At 40.1% G+C, this 18,506-nt stretch overlaps 2 protein-coding genes across 4 annotated transcripts; one reads left to right on the top strand and one right to left on the bottom strand.

Moving 5' to 3' along the window:
* Nucleotides 1–1,905: 1,905 nt before the first annotated feature.
* Nucleotides 1,906–10,195, top strand: smarcb1b (SWI/SNF related BAF chromatin remodeling complex subunit B1b). Of its 3 annotated transcripts, none has more exons than XM_015366311.2 (9): nucleotides 1,906–2,020; nucleotides 3,033–3,144; nucleotides 3,365–3,473; nucleotides 4,239–4,376; nucleotides 5,569–5,696; nucleotides 5,942–6,108; nucleotides 6,774–6,964; nucleotides 9,028–9,159; nucleotides 9,817–10,195. In XM_015366311.2, the coding sequence occupies exons 1-9, from the start codon at nucleotides 1,937–1,939 to the stop codon at nucleotides 9,854–9,856; spliced, it is 1,101 nt and encodes a 366-aa protein (XP_015221797.1). In that variant the 5' UTR covers nucleotides 1,906–1,936; the 3' UTR covers nucleotides 9,857–10,195. The 3 variants fall into 3 exon arrangements, with proteins under 3 accessions (XP_015221797.1, XP_006640319.1, XP_069038390.1); XM_006640256.3 differs by having other exon boundaries at nucleotides 3,344–3,473; XM_069182289.1 differs by lacking the exon at nucleotides 9,817–10,195 and having other exon boundaries at nucleotides 3,344–3,473; nucleotides 8,167–9,120.
* A 302-nt stretch (nucleotides 10,196–10,497) lies between these two features.
* On the bottom strand, nucleotides 10,498–17,695 carry derl3 (derlin 3). The gene is made up of 7 exons (XM_006640405.3): nucleotides 17,369–17,695; nucleotides 16,280–16,345; nucleotides 15,465–15,538; nucleotides 14,739–14,832; nucleotides 14,037–14,232; nucleotides 12,567–12,657; nucleotides 10,498–12,202 (listed from the first exon to the last, which is right to left on the bottom strand). The coding sequence occupies exons 1-7, from the start codon at nucleotides 17,456–17,458 to the stop codon at nucleotides 12,043–12,045; spliced, it is 771 nt and encodes a 256-aa protein (XP_006640468.1). The 5' UTR covers nucleotides 17,459–17,695; the 3' UTR covers nucleotides 10,498–12,042.
* Between the last annotated feature and the right edge of the window lie 811 nt (nucleotides 17,696–18,506).

Genomic DNA, 18,506 nt, shown 5'->3' with positions numbered 1-18,506 from the left:
CAAAACATGAATGCACAGTAATGGAGATCAAAGATCTTTTCGTAGCTTAAAACAGCCGTATAGATGCTGTTTCATTTTGTACTGACTCTGGTTGAGATAATTAATGTGTCTGCCCCCAGACTGTTCCTTATCTTGTTTCCTCTGTGAAAATGTAAGACAAGGCTCACAGCAAGCAGAAGGGACAGAGTTCCTCTGCAGGACGATGTTATGCTCCGTCAGAAATGGAATTGATGGTTCCACGGTTTCGAGAAACTGTGAGACAAGTCCTGCCAAGAGTGAAGACCAAGTTGACACTGAGCAAAAAAAGTGTCTTTGGACACAGCAGTTCTTTATTTTTCTTTCATACGAAATTCCTGTTTTTGTTGGCCTGCCAATATCCTCACTTTTCCAAAGAAATTATTTATATCCAAATCCTATATTAATTTTGTGCTTCCCCTGACAAAAAGTGGATTGCTAACATTAATTAAGGAGTCTGTTCACTGCAGCTGTAAGACATGGGGCATAACTTACACTGGCCTGTGCTTTTGGAGCCTTGTCTCATTTTCCAGTTCACGCAGTGCAGAAAAATTACAGAATGATGAAAGAAACCTGGAGTGCTCCAAAGTACAAGACAAGTGCTCTGATGTATCATTTCTGATCTCAGAGGAAAGCAAATACCTGTGGAAAACTAAAGGAAATGAAAGTCGCTAAATTGTCAAGATTTACTGATCACTTGCTGAATTGAAAGGAAATATAGCTCATACTGTACCTTTTTCATGAGCTTCATCACCATTTTTCTTCTTTATTCTCCCCAAAATAGCAGGGGTATGACTGAATGAGGACGCTGGTGTATCAGTTTTATAAGGGAAACTACAAATTTCATTTTAATACCCATAAATGTGAAAATGTCCTACTGAACATTTGTAAGACTACAAAACTATATTCTGTATTAAAAGTGCTATCTTTGGTGTCTTATGCTTTATGTATGTAGCTTTAGACATTTGACATTGTTAGTAAAAAAAAACCCTCTTTTAATTTCAATCCCTCGTGTTCTCAACTGTCTATAAAAAAGTATAATTACACAAATTACTGCGGAGCATTACAATAAAATTGAAATTGAACTCAATAATCCAAATTATTGTCATCCTTTCAGTCTAAACTGCTTTTAATGCTCAAAACCGCAGCTATCCTTAGAGCAAAAAGAGCCAGGAACTCTGTGCCTTTAACAAATCTACATTTAGCTCATTTAAGGAATTAACAGATGTTGGCTTGTACAACTGGGGCAATGGAAGTTTTCTTAGTTTGACTAGGATACAAGGTGGTGGTTTTCAATGGTTTATCAGGGTCGGAGAGGTAAAAAGGACCGAGTTTCCCATTGCAGTTTCCTGCCACAGTCCAATAACATACTAGTAGGTTAATTGGTTTCTAGGAAAACTGCCCCTAGTGTGTCTAATGCTGTCTGGTTCTGCCCAGGACTGGTGTCCTGTCCAGGGTGTATCCTGTCTTGCGCCTATTGCTTGCTGGGACAGGTTCCGGCTCTCCTGTTACCTTGAATTCAATGAAGTTGTTAGAAAATGTATTAGTATTAGCAAGTAGGGCAGTGGGAAATGCAGGATGTACTTGCACCCAAATTATAAAGCTGTTGCCCACATCACAAGCTGTTTTACTATGCATTGTTTCCAGACGCATGGAGTGTTTGAATACAAAGCAAACAGTTTGTGTTTGGCATGAACATTGTTTTCATTAAGAAGAAATTTTCAGAAAGCCCACGGTATTTAGATGTCAGAGGTCTACGCGAGGCTGAGCCTTCAATGCACTGCGCTAACGATTCGCTCCTGTTGGTGGCGCTACAGCAAGAACAGGAGACACCCGTTTCCACTGACTTTTTAACAACGCATGCGCGGATCGCTTGCTGTAATAGTCGCATGCGCATTGTGGTGCTTTTGTTACAGCCAAGATGGCGTTAAGTAAAACGTTTGGGCAGAAGCCGGTGAAATTTCAACTTGAAGAAGATGGGGAATTTTACATGATTGGTTCAGAGGTATGTATTTTATTAACGGGGTGTTCTTGAATCGGGTTCTGTAATCCTTTTGCTTCTAGCGTTTTTTAGAGCTGTGATATTAGTGTTTAAAGTCAACCTGGGGTACGGTTTCATTGTGTTTTGCTGTCTGGGCTTACTGAATGAACTGGCTTAGTTGGGTAAGCGCTATTTCTATTTCTCTTCAATTCAGAAAATTGAACTAAAACGATCTTGTTTTTAAAATAACTCACACTATTATGGTAGCATTTGATTAGTGTTGTGAGCAAATGTTCCTAAATTAATTAGAAAGGGCGTATTGGTTCTCGTAAAGTCAACAAGAAACACCATACGGTCACCTAGATGCTGAAGATAATGATAGAATCCACTTTATCTGGCAATGTCTTCGTAAACATTTTTCTCCAGCACGTTTTTCATTACCAGTATCTCGGATGTCACATATGTCAAACTGACAAATGCAGATTTACACGAATTTGAATGTCTTATTAATATAGTCATTTATTGGAAATGGGTTTTCTTGTTTGAGTAGAATTTACAAAGATTATAAACTAGATGAGGTCATTCGGTTAACCTGGCGTTTTCGAATGGTAATCGATCCGCGATGATCATTTTTTCAGTTTTAAATGCCTGGGTAACCATATAGTTTCTGCTTAAATTGTTTGGGCTGATTTTGTCAAAGTACAGTTACTTAGATACTTAAAGTAATCTTTTCTGTTAAAGACAAAATAGTGAAGTTCTTGAACTTGTCAGTGTAAGACATTCCTTAATTCTGAAAATATAGTATGTGGTTGTATGACATGTTATTGGTTGGCTTATATATTTAATTGGCAACGAAATAGAGGTGTTAGTAACTAGAGGTGTTTGTAAGTATTTATTCATAATTTCCAGTTAATCATAGAAAGTCATGTTCAATGTTAACATCTAACCCGCTGAGAAAAAATCAAATTATTGTATTTCCTCAGGTTCATCTACTTTAAGGGACACTGCTATTTGACTCTTTGGTTTCGTTTCCTAGGTAGGAAACTACTTGCGGATGTTCAGAGGCTCACTGTACAAGAGGTACCCTTCACTGTGGCGGAGGCTGGCTTCTGTTGAGGAGAGGAAGAAAATTGTAGCATCATCACACGGTGAGTGTCAAGTCTTTATCACTTTCAAGTACTCCTGTTGCCCAATAGCAGCATTATTATCAGCGATGATAATTTACCAATAAGTTCAAGAAGTGTGAGTCGCAATCACTTTAATGATCAGAAACATTCTCCCCAGAGCTAGTAAATCCGAAAGTTCTACTTTTGGACAGCAGTATCTTCAGTGTTTTCTTTGTGTTAGATCACGGTTACACAACTTTAGCCACCAGTGTGACTCTGCTGAAAGCATCTGAAGTTGAGGAGATCTTGGAAGGAAACGATGAGAAGTACAAGGCAGTCTCCATCAGCACTGAGCCACCTGCCTACCTCAGGTAATGTTACAAAGCACAACTTGGTAATTACTGCGATTCAGTGGTGAATCCAAAAATGTCATGCAGGTTTATGAATTAGATCAACAGAAAATCAGTCTGGAGCATCCATACCAGTGCAGCACAAATCATTTCAAATTAAGCATGTCCCATCTTGTATCATTTATCATCTTGCGATTCCATGAAGAATGCATGAAACCTCCTTAGTCTGGATCAATTAAAGTGTGCAGTGCTAAATGAGATTTCATATATATGCAAATGATGTAATGTTTTGGAATTTTTAACATCATGTTGTTATTTAATGTTATTTTTTATTACCAGAACTTGAGTTGCTTAACCAGTAAAAGTGCTTTCTTGGAGCGCAGGTTAAGCAGCGGTTACTAAGATTTCATAGGTGGCAGAGCTGCCGTGCTGCCAGGGGCCTTTCGATGCAGCGGTGACGTCTGTGATTTGTTTTTGCGGTGACATTGGTGAGAACGGCGCCACTCATCGGTGCAGTGCTAGATCTCACCAGGCACTGGGCACTTGAACGTGTTGGGAGGGTCATATCCGTCACGAGCTCCTGAGCCGGAGCAGGAACCATTGTCAGAGAATCAAGCCTTAAAACTAATGGGGGGGTTACAGATTCAGCGGGTGCACAATAAAAAAGGGCAATTGCCCTTTTCATAATGACCAAATGACACTCAGTATGTCCAGGTAAAATATATTTTATATCGTTGTAATCCTCCGCGAAAGCTCTAGGTTCTTTTTCTCACATGTTCTGCCCAGGGAGCAGAAGGCGAAGCGGAACAGCCAGTGGGTGCCCACGCTCCCCAACAGCTCCCACCACCTGGACGCTGTGCCCTGCTCCACCACCATCAACCGCAATCGCATGGGCCGGGACAAGAAGAGGACCTTCCCGCTTTGGTGAGTCCGGAGAATCGGCTGGAGCTCGGCGGCTTTAAGACCACTGCGTGCAACAGCCACCCAACTCCCTACCCCGACCCCCCGCCTTCATCATGATAGATCGCCACCCTTCATAGTTCATACTGTATTATCTCAGTCCCAAGCCTCTCCATTTCATAAGACTGAATCACCATCCCTTACCAGTTCACACTGTACCTGTTATCAGAGGACGTTAACACTCATGTTCACCACAGAGTCCTGGCATATGATTCATTCATTTTACACCCATTACAGGTTCATTATTTCAACCCATAATGCCTTAAATACAATAACAAATAAATCAGTTCTCAGTTTCCTGCATGTTCTATGACTCAGTGTTTTAAAATAGTAGTACTATTATTACTAGTATTACTATTAGTAATAAAGAATAACAAACCTAAATCATTTTGCTGGAATTTCAGTGCTTATTTACAGTCCCGTTTAACAGGAGAGGAGATATTTCTTCAGGTTGTGCTTGAACACATGCTTTTTACAAAAAAAATTTCACTAAAGATGTACTGGAACTCTGATGTATGGCAATGTAAGTGTAGTAACTGAACAAATCAAATGTCACAAAAAACATAACATAATATTAGTATAAAAATAAAACAATTCCGGGTTGAAATTGGTTTTTTGTTAGTATCTCCTCTTTGAAACTTCTAATGTTGAATTGAGCTGTGGGAAGGAATCTTGGTGATGTTGTTCTTTGATATGTATTGTGCCCACTGGGAATTTGCTCCAGTATTGTGATTTCAGCATAAATGAGGATTAGAGAAAGTATTTCTTAACATGTTCATATCCATGTTTGCACCATAATCATGATGGTTTTTTTTCTGCTTGTTCCTGAGTTTTTGCTTGCATAAACACAGCTGTAGGGTTTATTGTGTCAGTGAACTCTAGAGCCTTCCTGGTTTAGTCAATGCATCTGTAAACAACTAAAGAAGTCAGTTGTTTGTATTTTTTATTCGGAAACAATTAGGAAATGACAAAAAAAACATCTTAAAATACCACAGCCTACGCAGTTTTGTGTACTAGAATGTTTCTGAAAGGATTGTTTTTATTTTTATGAAGCTCATTGTTAACGTGATGTTTTGGAAATTTCGGGTGGGCAAATATTTCTTCCTATTAGCACATAATTTACTGCAGCTGAAGCAATTTCTCCACCAACTCTTAGTTTTGATGACCATGACCCAGCCGTGATCCACGAGAATGCTTCCCAAACTGAAGTTCTGGTTCCAATCCGGCTTGATATGGAGATAGATGGACAAAAACTCCGAGATGCCTTCACGTGGAATATGAATGGTAAGACTGGCCAGTGCTATCCAAGCTTTGTTTTCCAGAGACTCCTTTCTTAGCTACCTTTTTGTGCAAGTATCTTGACAAGTACTTCAACAAAGAGGTTATGCTGCATTGACCCCAGTCTTTAACAAACTGGAAGTCTTGTCCGTTTTAAAGGAAGTATTCATTGTGCGGGGATTTTGTACAGTGCCCACTTTAGATTTTTGAAAAACTTTTTTACATTTCCTGCGATTTGTCCATTTTCCCAGAAAAGCTCATGACGCCTGAAATGTTTGCCGAGATCCTGTGCGACGACCTGGATTTGAATCCCCTGACATTTGTCCCAGCTATTGCTTCTGCCATCAGGCAACAGATTGAGTCCTACCCTACAGACAGCATCTTAGATGAGCAGACAGACCAAAGAGTCATTATTAAGGTATGGTAACGAGTAAGCACCCCCAGGAACTGGAAATTTAAGAACTAGTCTGAAGTGGTGTAGGGTGTATGGAGAGATGGATTTGCTTATGGAGCTTAAGAGTTCTGAATTGCTTGTGAAACGTGTAATGAACACATTTTGATATAGGCTTGGAATGATTCCTATTACATAATCAATTATATATATGATGCAGTGAAAACCTTCACAATTCTAGTTTATAAAGTAAAATCGTAATGTATAAAAATCCATTAGCATAGCTTTTAAACTTTACGAATCCTCTTGGGTGAGAAGAAATTTTCTATACTGCTATTTCTTTTTCAATTTTCAAGAAGAACTGATTTGAAAAATTACTTGAAAATTGTGAAACAGCAGATGTATACATTTGTTGCTCAGTGGCATGTTAAATCAGTTTAGAAGATGAATGGGAACAAGTAAAGGTTAATTCCATGCTGGAAGGAGAAGAAGAGAAAGAACGTTTCGGCTGCAGAGCCTTCATCGGGTGTCTTCTTCAGGTGTCAGGTTTCTTTTCTTCTTTTTTTTTTCAGCAGTGAATAACCCTTTATTTGTTCCTTTGCAGCCTATGCATGCTGACACAGCTCCCTAGTTGAACTACCTAGAGGATGAATGGTCACTTATAAGTTACTTTTTTCTGGTCTGTGCTCCAGCTAAATATCCATGTCGGCAACATCTCGCTGGTGGACCAGTTTGAATGGGACATGTCAGAGAAGGAGAACTCTCCAGAGAAGTTTGCCCTGAAACTTTGCTCTGAACTAGGGCTCGGAGGGGAGTTCGTCACCACCATTGCCTACAGTATCCGTGGGCAGCTCAGCTGGCACCAGAGGACATACGCCTTCAGGTACCTTTGCACGTTAGGCCACTAACTCGCCCATTGCAATGCTGAATGGGAGAAAAACATTCCATTGAAAGTCATTTCCAGTTTACTACCATTAAGTAGTCAAAGGTCAGTGCGTTCTAGGGTCCATTAAACAAATGTAGGTTGTTCACCACTTCACCACTTCAAAAAGTTGCTGGTGACCTCATAAGCATTTGTTAGGGGTAGGGGTTAAATGAAATGCACAGACTCATTTACAATTCCCTTTCTGTGTTTTAGTGGTTCAGAATATAACATCGAGTTTTGTTAGTGTCACTCCTACCTACTTCTTGCTTTATTAAGTAGAGAAGTAAAAATATGTCACCTTAAAGGGTTAACGGCTTCTTTTGTCTTTTATCCGAGGCTAAGAGAGTATCTTACAACTGATGTCCAGAGGAAAATACAGCCAGTGACACACGCAGAACAGTGGTGGGGGTACACAGGCAAAGACACAACAACCGCAGATATTTATGACTCACAAAGTGGGTCTACTGAACAAAGATAAAGGATTGCTTCGACCACACACTTAATTATACTGCATCCTGTTTATGGCACAGATAAACTCACCCCCTTTTCATATCAATTTACACCAAGTGTTTTGCACGTAAAGGAATTCCTTCTAACCACTGGACTACTTTCCAAAAAACAAACAGCCCTTTTGCAGGGTCCTTGTGCAATGATGATTTCTCTGCTCTCTGACTGACCCTCTGATTTGTTTGTGCAGCGTTTTTCTGCTCCATGGCGCCAAGAACCAATTTTCACCCTTCGTCTTTTTTTTCCCATTTCTGCTGCGCAGTGTCTAAAAGTACTGACAAGGAGGTTGTTATCTTTATTATGGTATACACCATGTATGATGTACTGTGTTTAGGATGATTAATAGAAATAAGAAAATGCTACTGCTGCTTGTTGACCACTGAAGATGGATCCGAGATCAGGATGGATGTATGAGTGTTCTGATGCCAATTCTGAGTTTGTGTTATTGTGTTTTCAGATTTGAAGTGCTCATATCTTTTGTTTTTGTTTGTTTTGGCCTTGATCTACAAGCATGCTGTCACCGGTTTTCCAGTGTGATTCCATACTAAAGGGTGGAGCTTTTGTCAGATGGCCTGATAAATTGATTTTAAGTTCTGTAATGTGCTTCTGGTATCGCTTCTAATTTTACTTCTCCTTGCTGTCATTTCCAATAGGTCTGATATCAGGTCATTATTCTTGTGCATTTCTTGAGCCAAAGCTTAAACCTTCAGAGTTCTCCCTCAACTTCATGCCAAGGAAGCTGAGTACTTTAAATTTTTTAATTTAATTCTGTAGGACTAGTGTCTATATATGAAGATGGTTTGTAAGGGGGGGAGGTGCAGAAACAGTGCATAAAAATAAGTCAAGTCTGGAAATAAACTCATTGCACAGATTGTATGACATGGTTTTAGTTTAAACAGCAGATGTTTTTGATCAATTTCACTTGGCTACTTTTACTTCCTTCTCCATAATTTGTCAGGTATCTCATATTCAGATAAACAGAGACAGTTGAACTCCACTTACTAAAGGTGGTTCTGCTATCAGTGAGCAGCTTTTAAAGGCAGCCTAGGGCTGTTGTTTAGTCTGTTTCGATGACCTCTGTCCATATTGGACAGCTGGAGCGAAATCTAAAAAGTGAGTCATATTAAAAGGAATTTAAAACTGTGATGAAATCACAAATTTGGAGATATTACAGTATTATGGTAGATACTAGACAGTTAAAACTCTGGTACAGAATATAGGGCTTGTATTTATTGAGAGGGGAAAAAACTGTTGTGCACTTTATTTTTGTACTCTGTTTCCACAACCAAAGTTGCAACAAGGAAGAGTTGATAAGCCAATTGAATTTACTGTCCTAAAATGTTTAAATTGTTAACATTTAGGTGCTTTCTGTTTGCTGTGCACTTCTTTTAACACTAGTCTGCCTTTTGCACTAGGTTGTTCAAGGAGAGCCCTGTTTTCATGTTTGGGTGTAGTAGCGGTGTTCTCCCAGGTTACCCAGCAGCACGTCTTGATTAACGCTGTGTTGTGTGCAGTGAGAACCCCTTGCCCACGGTGGAGATTGCCATTCGAAACACAGGTGATGCTGACCAGTGGTGCCCCCTACTGGAAACCCTGACAGATGCCGAGATGGAGAAAAAGATAAGGGACCAGGACAGAAATACAAGGTAGCTGTTTCTCTAATACTAAACTGCAATTAACATAATTCTCACAAGGGATTTTAAGAAGTTTCGTCTTTGTGTATTCAACGGATGAGTACCAGCAGGGTCTTCACATTCTTTGTCAAATATATATGAAGCTGCAGTAAGTACCCTGACTTTGGAATAACACTATTATTGCTGCTGATGAAGTTTCCTTTGGTTTTTAAAATGGTGGCAAGTCAAAAAAAACAATGTTACTGAAAAACAATTTTCTTAATGTTCTGAATTAAAGCACCTTCTTATATTTTATGTAAAATTTAAGGAAGAATCAGAAAGTTCCTAATCCACAGAACACCCTTTTTCAATCTTAATAAACCCTTTTTATTTCTGAAACCAAGGTTTTCACAAGTGTTAAAGTGGAACAGGAACCTCCGTTACAAAGAACATTTGAAGAGTTTTTGTGATGCCTTACGATTTGTGTACTGTTTTTCATTTGTGACAGTTGACATCTAATAGGTGATGTGTACTGAGTGACCAAAAGTAGATAAGGGTTAGTGATATTTTTGAAGGTTAGGACTTCAACAGTATGAAGTTAAAACAGCCTGTGCCATACGGGCCGCTGCACTGTTTATAGTGATCAGTCAGCGTGCCGGGATGCTGAATGTTTGTATGTTTTTATTTCAGGCGTATGAGACGTCTTGCCAACACTGCCCCAGCCTGGTAGAACCTTGTCGACCCACGGACTTCTTGGATTTGCAACCTGGAGAAAAACCGAGTCAGTGGGACAGCTGCAAGCCCATCGCCCTGACATACAAAGACATTCCACTATCTAGGCACTGGGAGCCCGCTCTCTTCTAGCCCCTCCCCCAGCTTTTTGTGTAAAGACTGATATCCCTGTTTAATGTTGTCCATGGAACTGATCTATAGAAAAAAAACATGCCTGTGTGGAAGATATGCTGGTATTGTGCTAATATTGTTTTTTTTGTATAGGTGCTGACAGCACTTTTAGGAAACCTGATTATTTTGATCTTTTTTTAAAATAAAAATCATGCTTAATACTTGGCTAGATTTGTTTCTGCCTTTTCCGCACAAGGAACAAATTGATAGATGTGCTGTTGTAGGTTTACTTCTTGTAGGTTTATATTCTTGCATCAAGAAAACGTATAAGAGATGTTTTAACTTACTTTCTGTGACTCGCGTATAATGGAATTTGAGAAAGTGACTGACAATATGATAAAAAGGCAAGATGGGAAATTCAGTGTTGGATATAATTTTAAAACGTACAGTTTTAGATTAATTAATCTGTTTAAAAAACTGGTTTATAGATTATTTAATCCTATCCAAAAGCAAATAAAATTACAGTAATCATTTCAAAGCTTTATTTTTAAGAGGACAGAATAAAAATTTATGAACAATTTAAAATAGATTGGATCCCAGGAGATCATTTAAGACCTGATACCACTCTGCATTAAATGTAAGGCCACACAGTTTAGAAAAAAAACATTTTTCTAGTTTTTAATAACATTATGTGCATTGAATTACTTTTGAAAGTGGTAATTCTAAAATTAAAAAAACTTAGAATCTTGATGACCCATGATCTAATTATGGCTCCGATTCATATATGTTTTTACCATTGGTTAAACAATAAAAAATGGAAAGGCTAGCTGATTGACAGCATTACTAAAGATTATAACCACAGTTTTTTCAGTAGACTAACAGATTGGTATTTGAAAGTACCTTCCTATGTAAACGTCACTATTAAAAAAATCTTAATAGTTTAAAAGTCATGGTTTGAGGCAAAATTCATGAGGCTGGGGGTTGTTTTTGCATTCAGTATAAGAACTACACAGACACATTAAGCAAATTGCTTGGCTAGTGTGTTGATCTGTGATGTTAAAAGTCTTCCTTTTTTTGCACGGTTGGGTTCACCAGGGCCACGTAAGCATAGCATTGTGTCAGCTTCCCCAGCTATTGTGCTCTAAGCTGTTTCAGTTTGGCAAATGTTTTTGCACACAAAGGCAGCAGTTTAAAAGTGCTGACTCCTCAGCTTATGGAGGATTTCAGAGCATTGGCATATCTGTGCACACAACCCCCCCCCACCACTACAGTAGCTGCTGCTACTGCCAAAATGCAGCTGGAGTATGGAAGCAGTACCTGGAAGATGATCACTTTCGCAACAGTTCAGATTGCTTTGTTTTCCTGCAACATGGATCTCTGTCCACCATACTGTTCCAAATACTGAATTCTGAAAATGTGATTTAATCAGTTTTCCATCTGAAGTGTTTTACAATAAGCATTTAGCTGTACTGTAGTGCTCTAGACTAAAGCATTGAAGGTTAAGATTGGCTTATGTTGTGTTTTCACATTAACTACTCCATATAAAACTCGTTTCCTTCTTAAAGGTTTTCTCAGGGGGTTTTCGGTAGTTGAAATGAGTGACCAAGATTTCCAAGAAACGTTCCTTAAGAAAAAAAGGCCAGTCCCCCCCACCAGCCCTCCTGTATGGAATCATATCTGACCAGATATGCAGAAGCAGTGTAACAATTCCCCTTCACACCATTTATAACACTTATTACAAAATAAATATCTCTCTGCCCTCATTGCTGCTTTTCAATGTTTCAATGCACGTATTGTTTCATACATACAAAAATAAAAATAAAAAAAGATCAGAGCCATTCACAGTGCTCAAAGTGGGCCACTCCTTCAAGATCTGACTCCGGTTTGGTTACCCTGCAGCTAGGTCCAGAAGGGACCATAAAGGCAGCCCCTCCCTTTCAGTTTCAGTAGAAGAGGGGAGCCACACCTGCGCTTGGCCGCCTTTGCGAAACTGTAAACCGGCTGAGCCTCCCAGCAGTCGAAGTCTGTTCCCATGCTTTCCCCACACGTCCACATACTGCTGCTGTGGCAGTCCTATCGCTGCTGTGCGTTTTGATCCTCAGGATCCTGGGGGGCCTCCTGCCCTGCCCCATGATCCGCATGGGCCCCATCAGCCTGTGAGGGGTCCCCCACCTGGTCCTCGGGGAGGGGGTTATAATTGGGATCCTCCTCTGGGGCATCGAAAATGGCTTTCCTGCAGATCAGAAACAGCAGTTCAGTGACGCCTTCTTTCTTCAAGTAGGATGTCAAAATTCTGAAGCATGATTCCGCACTTCATCCATCACCTGCCAGTTAAATGGACTTTCAGTGGCTTGAGGTCCAGCACTTTCAAATGCCGCAGCCACAGAGTGGATACCATCACTTTCTAGAACACTACATCTGATATGAAGGCATTCACTAGCTGCTTTTAGGCTGAGGGACTATTCATTGCATAAAACAAAAACTACTGAAGTGTGGAAATCAAAACTGGCTTGTCCTGAGACAAGAGAAAAAGAAATGTGTGAGTTATCTGGATGCAACCAACAGCTTCCTACCCCCCAACACAGAGAGACACTTACAGGAGACCAGGAGTCACCAAAAGTTTTCTCCCTCCTGGCTGGTTTGGGAAGACATCTTCTAAAAAGTAGTAGATGTGTCCAACGCCAATTCCTGAAAAGAACAGACTACTGTTCACTGGTGAATGTGAACTCTTCCTGCATAAAAATATCAGAATAGATCTGGACCAATGCTGCCATTTGTACTTGCTTTACAAATTTGACATCTGACAGATGTCAAAACATCTTCCCCCCCCCAACAATTCCTTCCTAATCACTTGCCCAGAGCCGCTGGCAAACACTGAAATTCTGATATCGAGCAATTTGCGTTTTAACATACACACACAAAATCTCTCATTATCGAATTGGAAAAAATAAACTGCCCCTAATCTGAAAATACACAGCAGCACATCAGCTTCTTAAATTATCCTCTTTGAATTTTAAATTCAGTAAGCAACAGGTGTACTGGCACCACTCTTTAAAGTATGCCTTTACAGACAACCCTATAATCCCTTGCATTAAATACATAGTCCCCCACTCCCTCTCCAGCTTGTTCCTTGAACTCCAAGCCAGGTGCTTGTCATCAGAGTGATATAACAAAGGGAAGCCCTGAGGTTAGAGAATGAAGGCAGAGCAGTAATGCAGTGCTGACAGGTCAGCCATCGGAAGACCTAACGGTTACAGAATTCAGGTGGCTGTGATTTTTTTTTTTTCCTTCAAATTGTCATTTCACTGTTTAGCTAAACCAAGATCCAGAATGGACTTCCCCCTTGGCCAGAATGTAATAGAACATCTGTTTCCTCCCTTCCATCCAACATCAAACGACAAAAGGAAGTATTACATTCATCTGTACTCAATCAGGAAACCACGTCGAATTTACTGCATGCCAGCTTTCAAATAAAAGGGGGCAAAATCCATATAAAAGATTCTGAATCCTTTCACAACAATGAAAAACTATGAGAAAAATCATAGTCATTCTGGTAACATTTTTAAAATACTTTCTTAGTTTTCTGGATACGATAGCAACTGTCTAAAAGTATCTTTTAGGGGGGTTTCTGCCATGGAGGTATTCAGCCATAATCCCACAGATCAGAATTGCTTTTCTGGGAAACACATGGGAGGTTTACATTCAATTTGTAGTCTATTCTGGCAGCTCTGAAACAATCACAAAAACATCATATGCAAGGGTTTTCTTCATTTCAGAGGGTCAGGGAGACTACAAAAGGAAAGCACTTGGGTACTTACAATCACTATAAGAGAACACATAAAAAATGAAATTACTTTTACCCAGCTGAGGCTCTGTTTTCTTTGAAGAATGGAATATCTAATTCAGAATTTGCCAGCTCCTGCCAAGCAGGATGCAGAATATAAACTATTCTTCACGTAATTGGAGAAATATCCCCTTTAGCACAATTTAATCCCTCCCAGACGGCTCTCCTTTCTCCAAACAAGAAAGGGAGGACCATGGGAGTGCACAGAATGCTGGGAATGTACCTAGAAGGTCAATGACAATGGAGTTGCCCAGCAACAAGGAAAACCCCATGAGCACCCAGGGTAGAAAGGGGGCCTGGAAGTTGAGCAGGCCAAAGAAGTTCATGCGCACATAGGGGTTCCTACGGCTCCACACATACACTAGCATGATGGTGAAAGCCTGCCCAAGGAAAAACAGGCTAGCAAAAAGGCCAAAGAGCTGATAACCACTGAGTCAAGGATAACACACTGGCTTGAAATAGACTTTTGCATGTGTGTGGCTGATAATTAAACAAACAATGATAAAGGGGTGAACAAGGTTTTGGGGGTTTGGTCATATAAAATGATTAATGCAGAATGCCTCTTTGTAAAGTACATAAAATTGCTTTTCCAAACGAACTATCCCTTCATGTGATTTTCTGTTAATTAATGACATTCTTACATCTCTGGGCAGGGTGGAGGTGTCCAATACTTCCTCATTTTCTCCTGTGAGCAGTCACAGGAATTATGGCTGTTCACCACGATATTCCAAATCAGGTGGGATATAACATGTAATTCACCATACTGGATTATCTTTTTTTTTTTTTTTAATTTCCGCAAGACATACATTTAGATATATACAAGTGTGGCTTGTATTTAGCTCATTGTTCAGACTCCCTCACCACAGTAGAGATAATGTGCACAGGAGGTCTCCCTTGTGCTTGGTCAACACTTGAGAAAGGATACAGTCATCAGCATGCCCCCAAAGAGGAACATGAAGACAAAGTCTGCAGTCCTGCCACGAAAAGACCCTTCCTCCAGCATGCGACAGTAGCGGTACCTGCTTTGTAAAGGAAGCAAACACTTTCTGTGGCAGACCTACCAGCTGCAGAAACCAAGAGACAGTTATGCAAATTTCTCATGATACAAAAAACAGCTACGTGTACTGAAAGACACAGGGTTTTCCTGCATTGTTGCTAACACAAATACAGAGGCTCCAATTTTTCACAATATTGCAATCGAGGGCACAAACTATAAGAAATAAATCTACACACTATATGCTTCTTCAGAGGACTGATCTCAAATGATTCTTACCAAGGTCCGCCCCTCCCCATCTACAGCTACTGATTAAAGCTGATAAAGTACTTTTATATTTTCAGGTTATGAAAGCAAAGGGCAAAAGTATCATTTCCTTGGTTTTAACAAAGCTTCAAGTAATTTGAATATTTACTGCGTCCAAATGCAAATTGTGTGCAGCCATCTGGGGGAATAAATGTCTACGGAGGTGTTGCTGGATGCTTTTTTTTTAAATGACAGTGCTGATAAACCAAAATTAAATCTATTAATTTTAGAGGAACTATGCTTATTCATAACCCAGTTTTCTGTATACAGAAAAAGTGGTTTTACCACAAAAGGACTGACTTTCCACTCCATGAATACAAGGCCTAAATAGTATAAACAAGAAAAGGATACAGAAATATCATGTTGAACAAGAAACTGAAGCCAAGAGGACCAAAAAAGAGGAAGTTGGTTATCAGTCTCCATATCTATTAAAAAGAAAGCAAAGCCATCAGTTTTTAGTGAAATCATGAGTAGACAGGCAACAGGAAAGTTAAAAACAATTGTAATGGTTGAAACTCTTGAAATATTGGGTTTGGGTAATAAGTTTGATTTAATCTCGATAAGTATGTTTTAATATAAAAACAACAAAATAAAAACCCTTCCTATGACCTCCCTATTTTTATTTGCTCTTTACACTTTGAACTGTGATCTTATGAGCTCCCCTCTTTTTTGCCTTAACAGCAATAGGACCCCACACTTCAAAAACAGACAAAAGAACACCGAACCAACTTCCCAATTCCAGTCCTGCAGATATGTCCCCTTCTTCCTAAGCGATGCCTCCATTTCCATCTTTAAAAGCTAAACTGAATACATATATTTTTCAAACACAAATAGGAGAACACCACATGAATGTCCCAAATTTCTGCCCCACACAATTAACTTTCAGATTCTGTTAGTCTGGGATATTAGCAATGACTTGCACTGAACTCTCCAACACAATGTTCATCATTTTGCAAAGTTCTTGAACTTCAGATACAACACTGGAGGTTCAGCCTTTTTTTAAATTAAGGGGAAAGGAATTATTCCCAATCACCCTAGCAAATGAAAAACAGAAAGCAGAGTTTGGACGGACTAATTATTGATATGCTTTTCACAATTGAAGAATGTTAGCTACTGAAAATGAAGACGCATTCAAGATCTTGTGCTTGAAAGCTGTTGTTTCCTACCTGGTATCTTTTGAAAATCAGGTCAGGGTTGAAGTATAGCTGAAAGGGGGTGATGAACTCCAGCTGCTAAAATCCAGAGGATTAAACCAATCAATCGAGCAGTCTTCATGCATGTCACCAGTGCATTTAATTGCAAGCAACCCAGTCCCCTACTGTTATCGCTTGACTGTACAGATTCTAGATCTACATTCTTGTCCAACAACATTATTAACCATTAAACCGAGACGATTCTTTTTGACAACAGGTGCTGTTGAACCACAGTTACCCACGACAGACCTCCAAGCATAAAACTCACACGACCTCCGCTGCTGCAATCGAAAAAAAAATCAATAATATAAGGTTATTGGATAAATCTTTGTAACTTTCAAACAGCCTACCACGGTATGCTTCTTTCATGGTCTTGCAAAAATATACACCTAGTATTCTGATCCAGGGCTAACGTTATTAATAACACTTCGAGGATAGTCGATAATTAGGATGGCTGTGTGATAACGGAAAAATGTCATCCCTACACGATATCTTTAAATTTTACTAATAAAAAGTATTGGGACAGTGAAGCAAGTCACGTGCGTGTTAAAAGGTGGCGTTATGGCCAATTTCAAAGCACGCCATGCGAAACCAGCTCATCTTGACTGGTCCTGGCACGATGAACTCAGTTGCTCGCTAACCCAATTTTTCAGGTCGTCCACCCTTCAGCAACGGGGATATGACAGCAGCAGTAGTAGTTATGAGACGAGCTCTTAGGCAGGTTCATTGATTTATGGGAGGGTAGTATTAAAATACTGGAGGCGAACAAATCCCAGCCAAAATACCACTTCCTTGTAATCCAGGCCCACTTAGCTCTAGACCTGAAGCAAGGAACAGAAATCATGTGTCCAGCCCACTACCCTTCCATCCGGACACGTACTCAATGTAGTATGATTATCCTTGTACGTTACCCCAGAATACAGATTATTTTCCATTCCCCCCCCAATGCAACAAATATGAAACAACAGTTCATTCTGCAGCAACAGCAATAAGATACTTCCCCCAGTGCAACTTCATGTCTAACGTGAAATATGACAGCATCCCAGTCCCCTGCAATCTTACCACCGCGGCCGTGGTCAACACGCAGGCTGTAGTGTAAGCCCTAGTCACAGCGGGGATCTGGAGATACTCCTGCGTGAAGCTGTGAGCCATCGCGAATTTTCTTGTTTTTTTTTTTAGTCCGTCTTCTACTTGTTCAACAGCCACCAACTGTTACTAGAAGCGGTCCCTTTAAACCACACTGACACGCTGCTGCCAATCAGCGATTTCATCCGAAGCCAGGGGGGTGACAGGAGAGAGAGTGAAACCATCAATGACGAATGGAAACGGCGATGAACTCGCCAGACAGCCAATCCCTTGCTGATAACTGTGTCCCTCAAGAAAGCGGACACGACATGCAGTGAAAGACCCCTGGGCTGGGGGGAGATTTAAACCAATCGGCGATCGAGAACGCTTGATTGACCGGAGCTGTGGCCATTGCGAGCGTAGAAAAGGATGAGCTGTCATCGGGGAGGCGGGACCGATCAGCTGAGTTCCTCCACGTGGGTGGAAATTTAAGCCAAACATGAAGCGGTTCTCTATTAATACCTGGACCAATGAGGCAACAGGGGCAGTTCGCCCAAAAGAAATGACGAAATTTCGATCTAATGACGAAAATAATAGATGGAAATTGTAAAAACTATCACGAACCGTCGCTATTCACTTCGAGAGTGTGGCAACAACCTAATAATCGCCTCTCGAATCTTAAATATTTTGAGCTACGGGGCAGCTGAGCCAGCAGGGATGCGTGGATAAATGAACAGAAACACGCTGAAAGATCTGTCTAATGACGAAAATAGATTTGTTTGACACGGCATTTGAACTTCTGTTGTGACAAATGCTCCCATTTGCTGCCATGCAGCCAGTCAAAAACAAAAATACAACTTAATACATTTTATCTTTAAGAAAACTTATGCATCAAACCATTTTTGGAAGGAGTAAACCAAGCAATCCAGGTTTCTGCGATGCTGGTGGTAGTCCATTACGTACACTGAAATCTGACATACTGGCTTAGTTTACACTGAATATAAAACTGAATATGTCAACCAAAAATCAAAAAGTCTTTTTCCGAGAGACTCCGCTTTTCTATGCTATTACATACAGTAAATACCTTTCTGTACTGCGGGTTTATATGGTGAGTTGAACAGTGTGGTTGGTATAA

This window comes from Lepisosteus oculatus, chromosome 22 (genome assembly GCF_040954835.1).
Source record: "Lepisosteus oculatus isolate fLepOcu1 chromosome 22, fLepOcu1.hap2, whole genome shotgun sequence".
NCBI lineage: Eukaryota > Metazoa > Chordata > Actinopteri > Semionotiformes > Lepisosteidae > Lepisosteus > Lepisosteus oculatus.
This window is presented reverse-complemented; position numbering and strand designations above follow the sequence as displayed.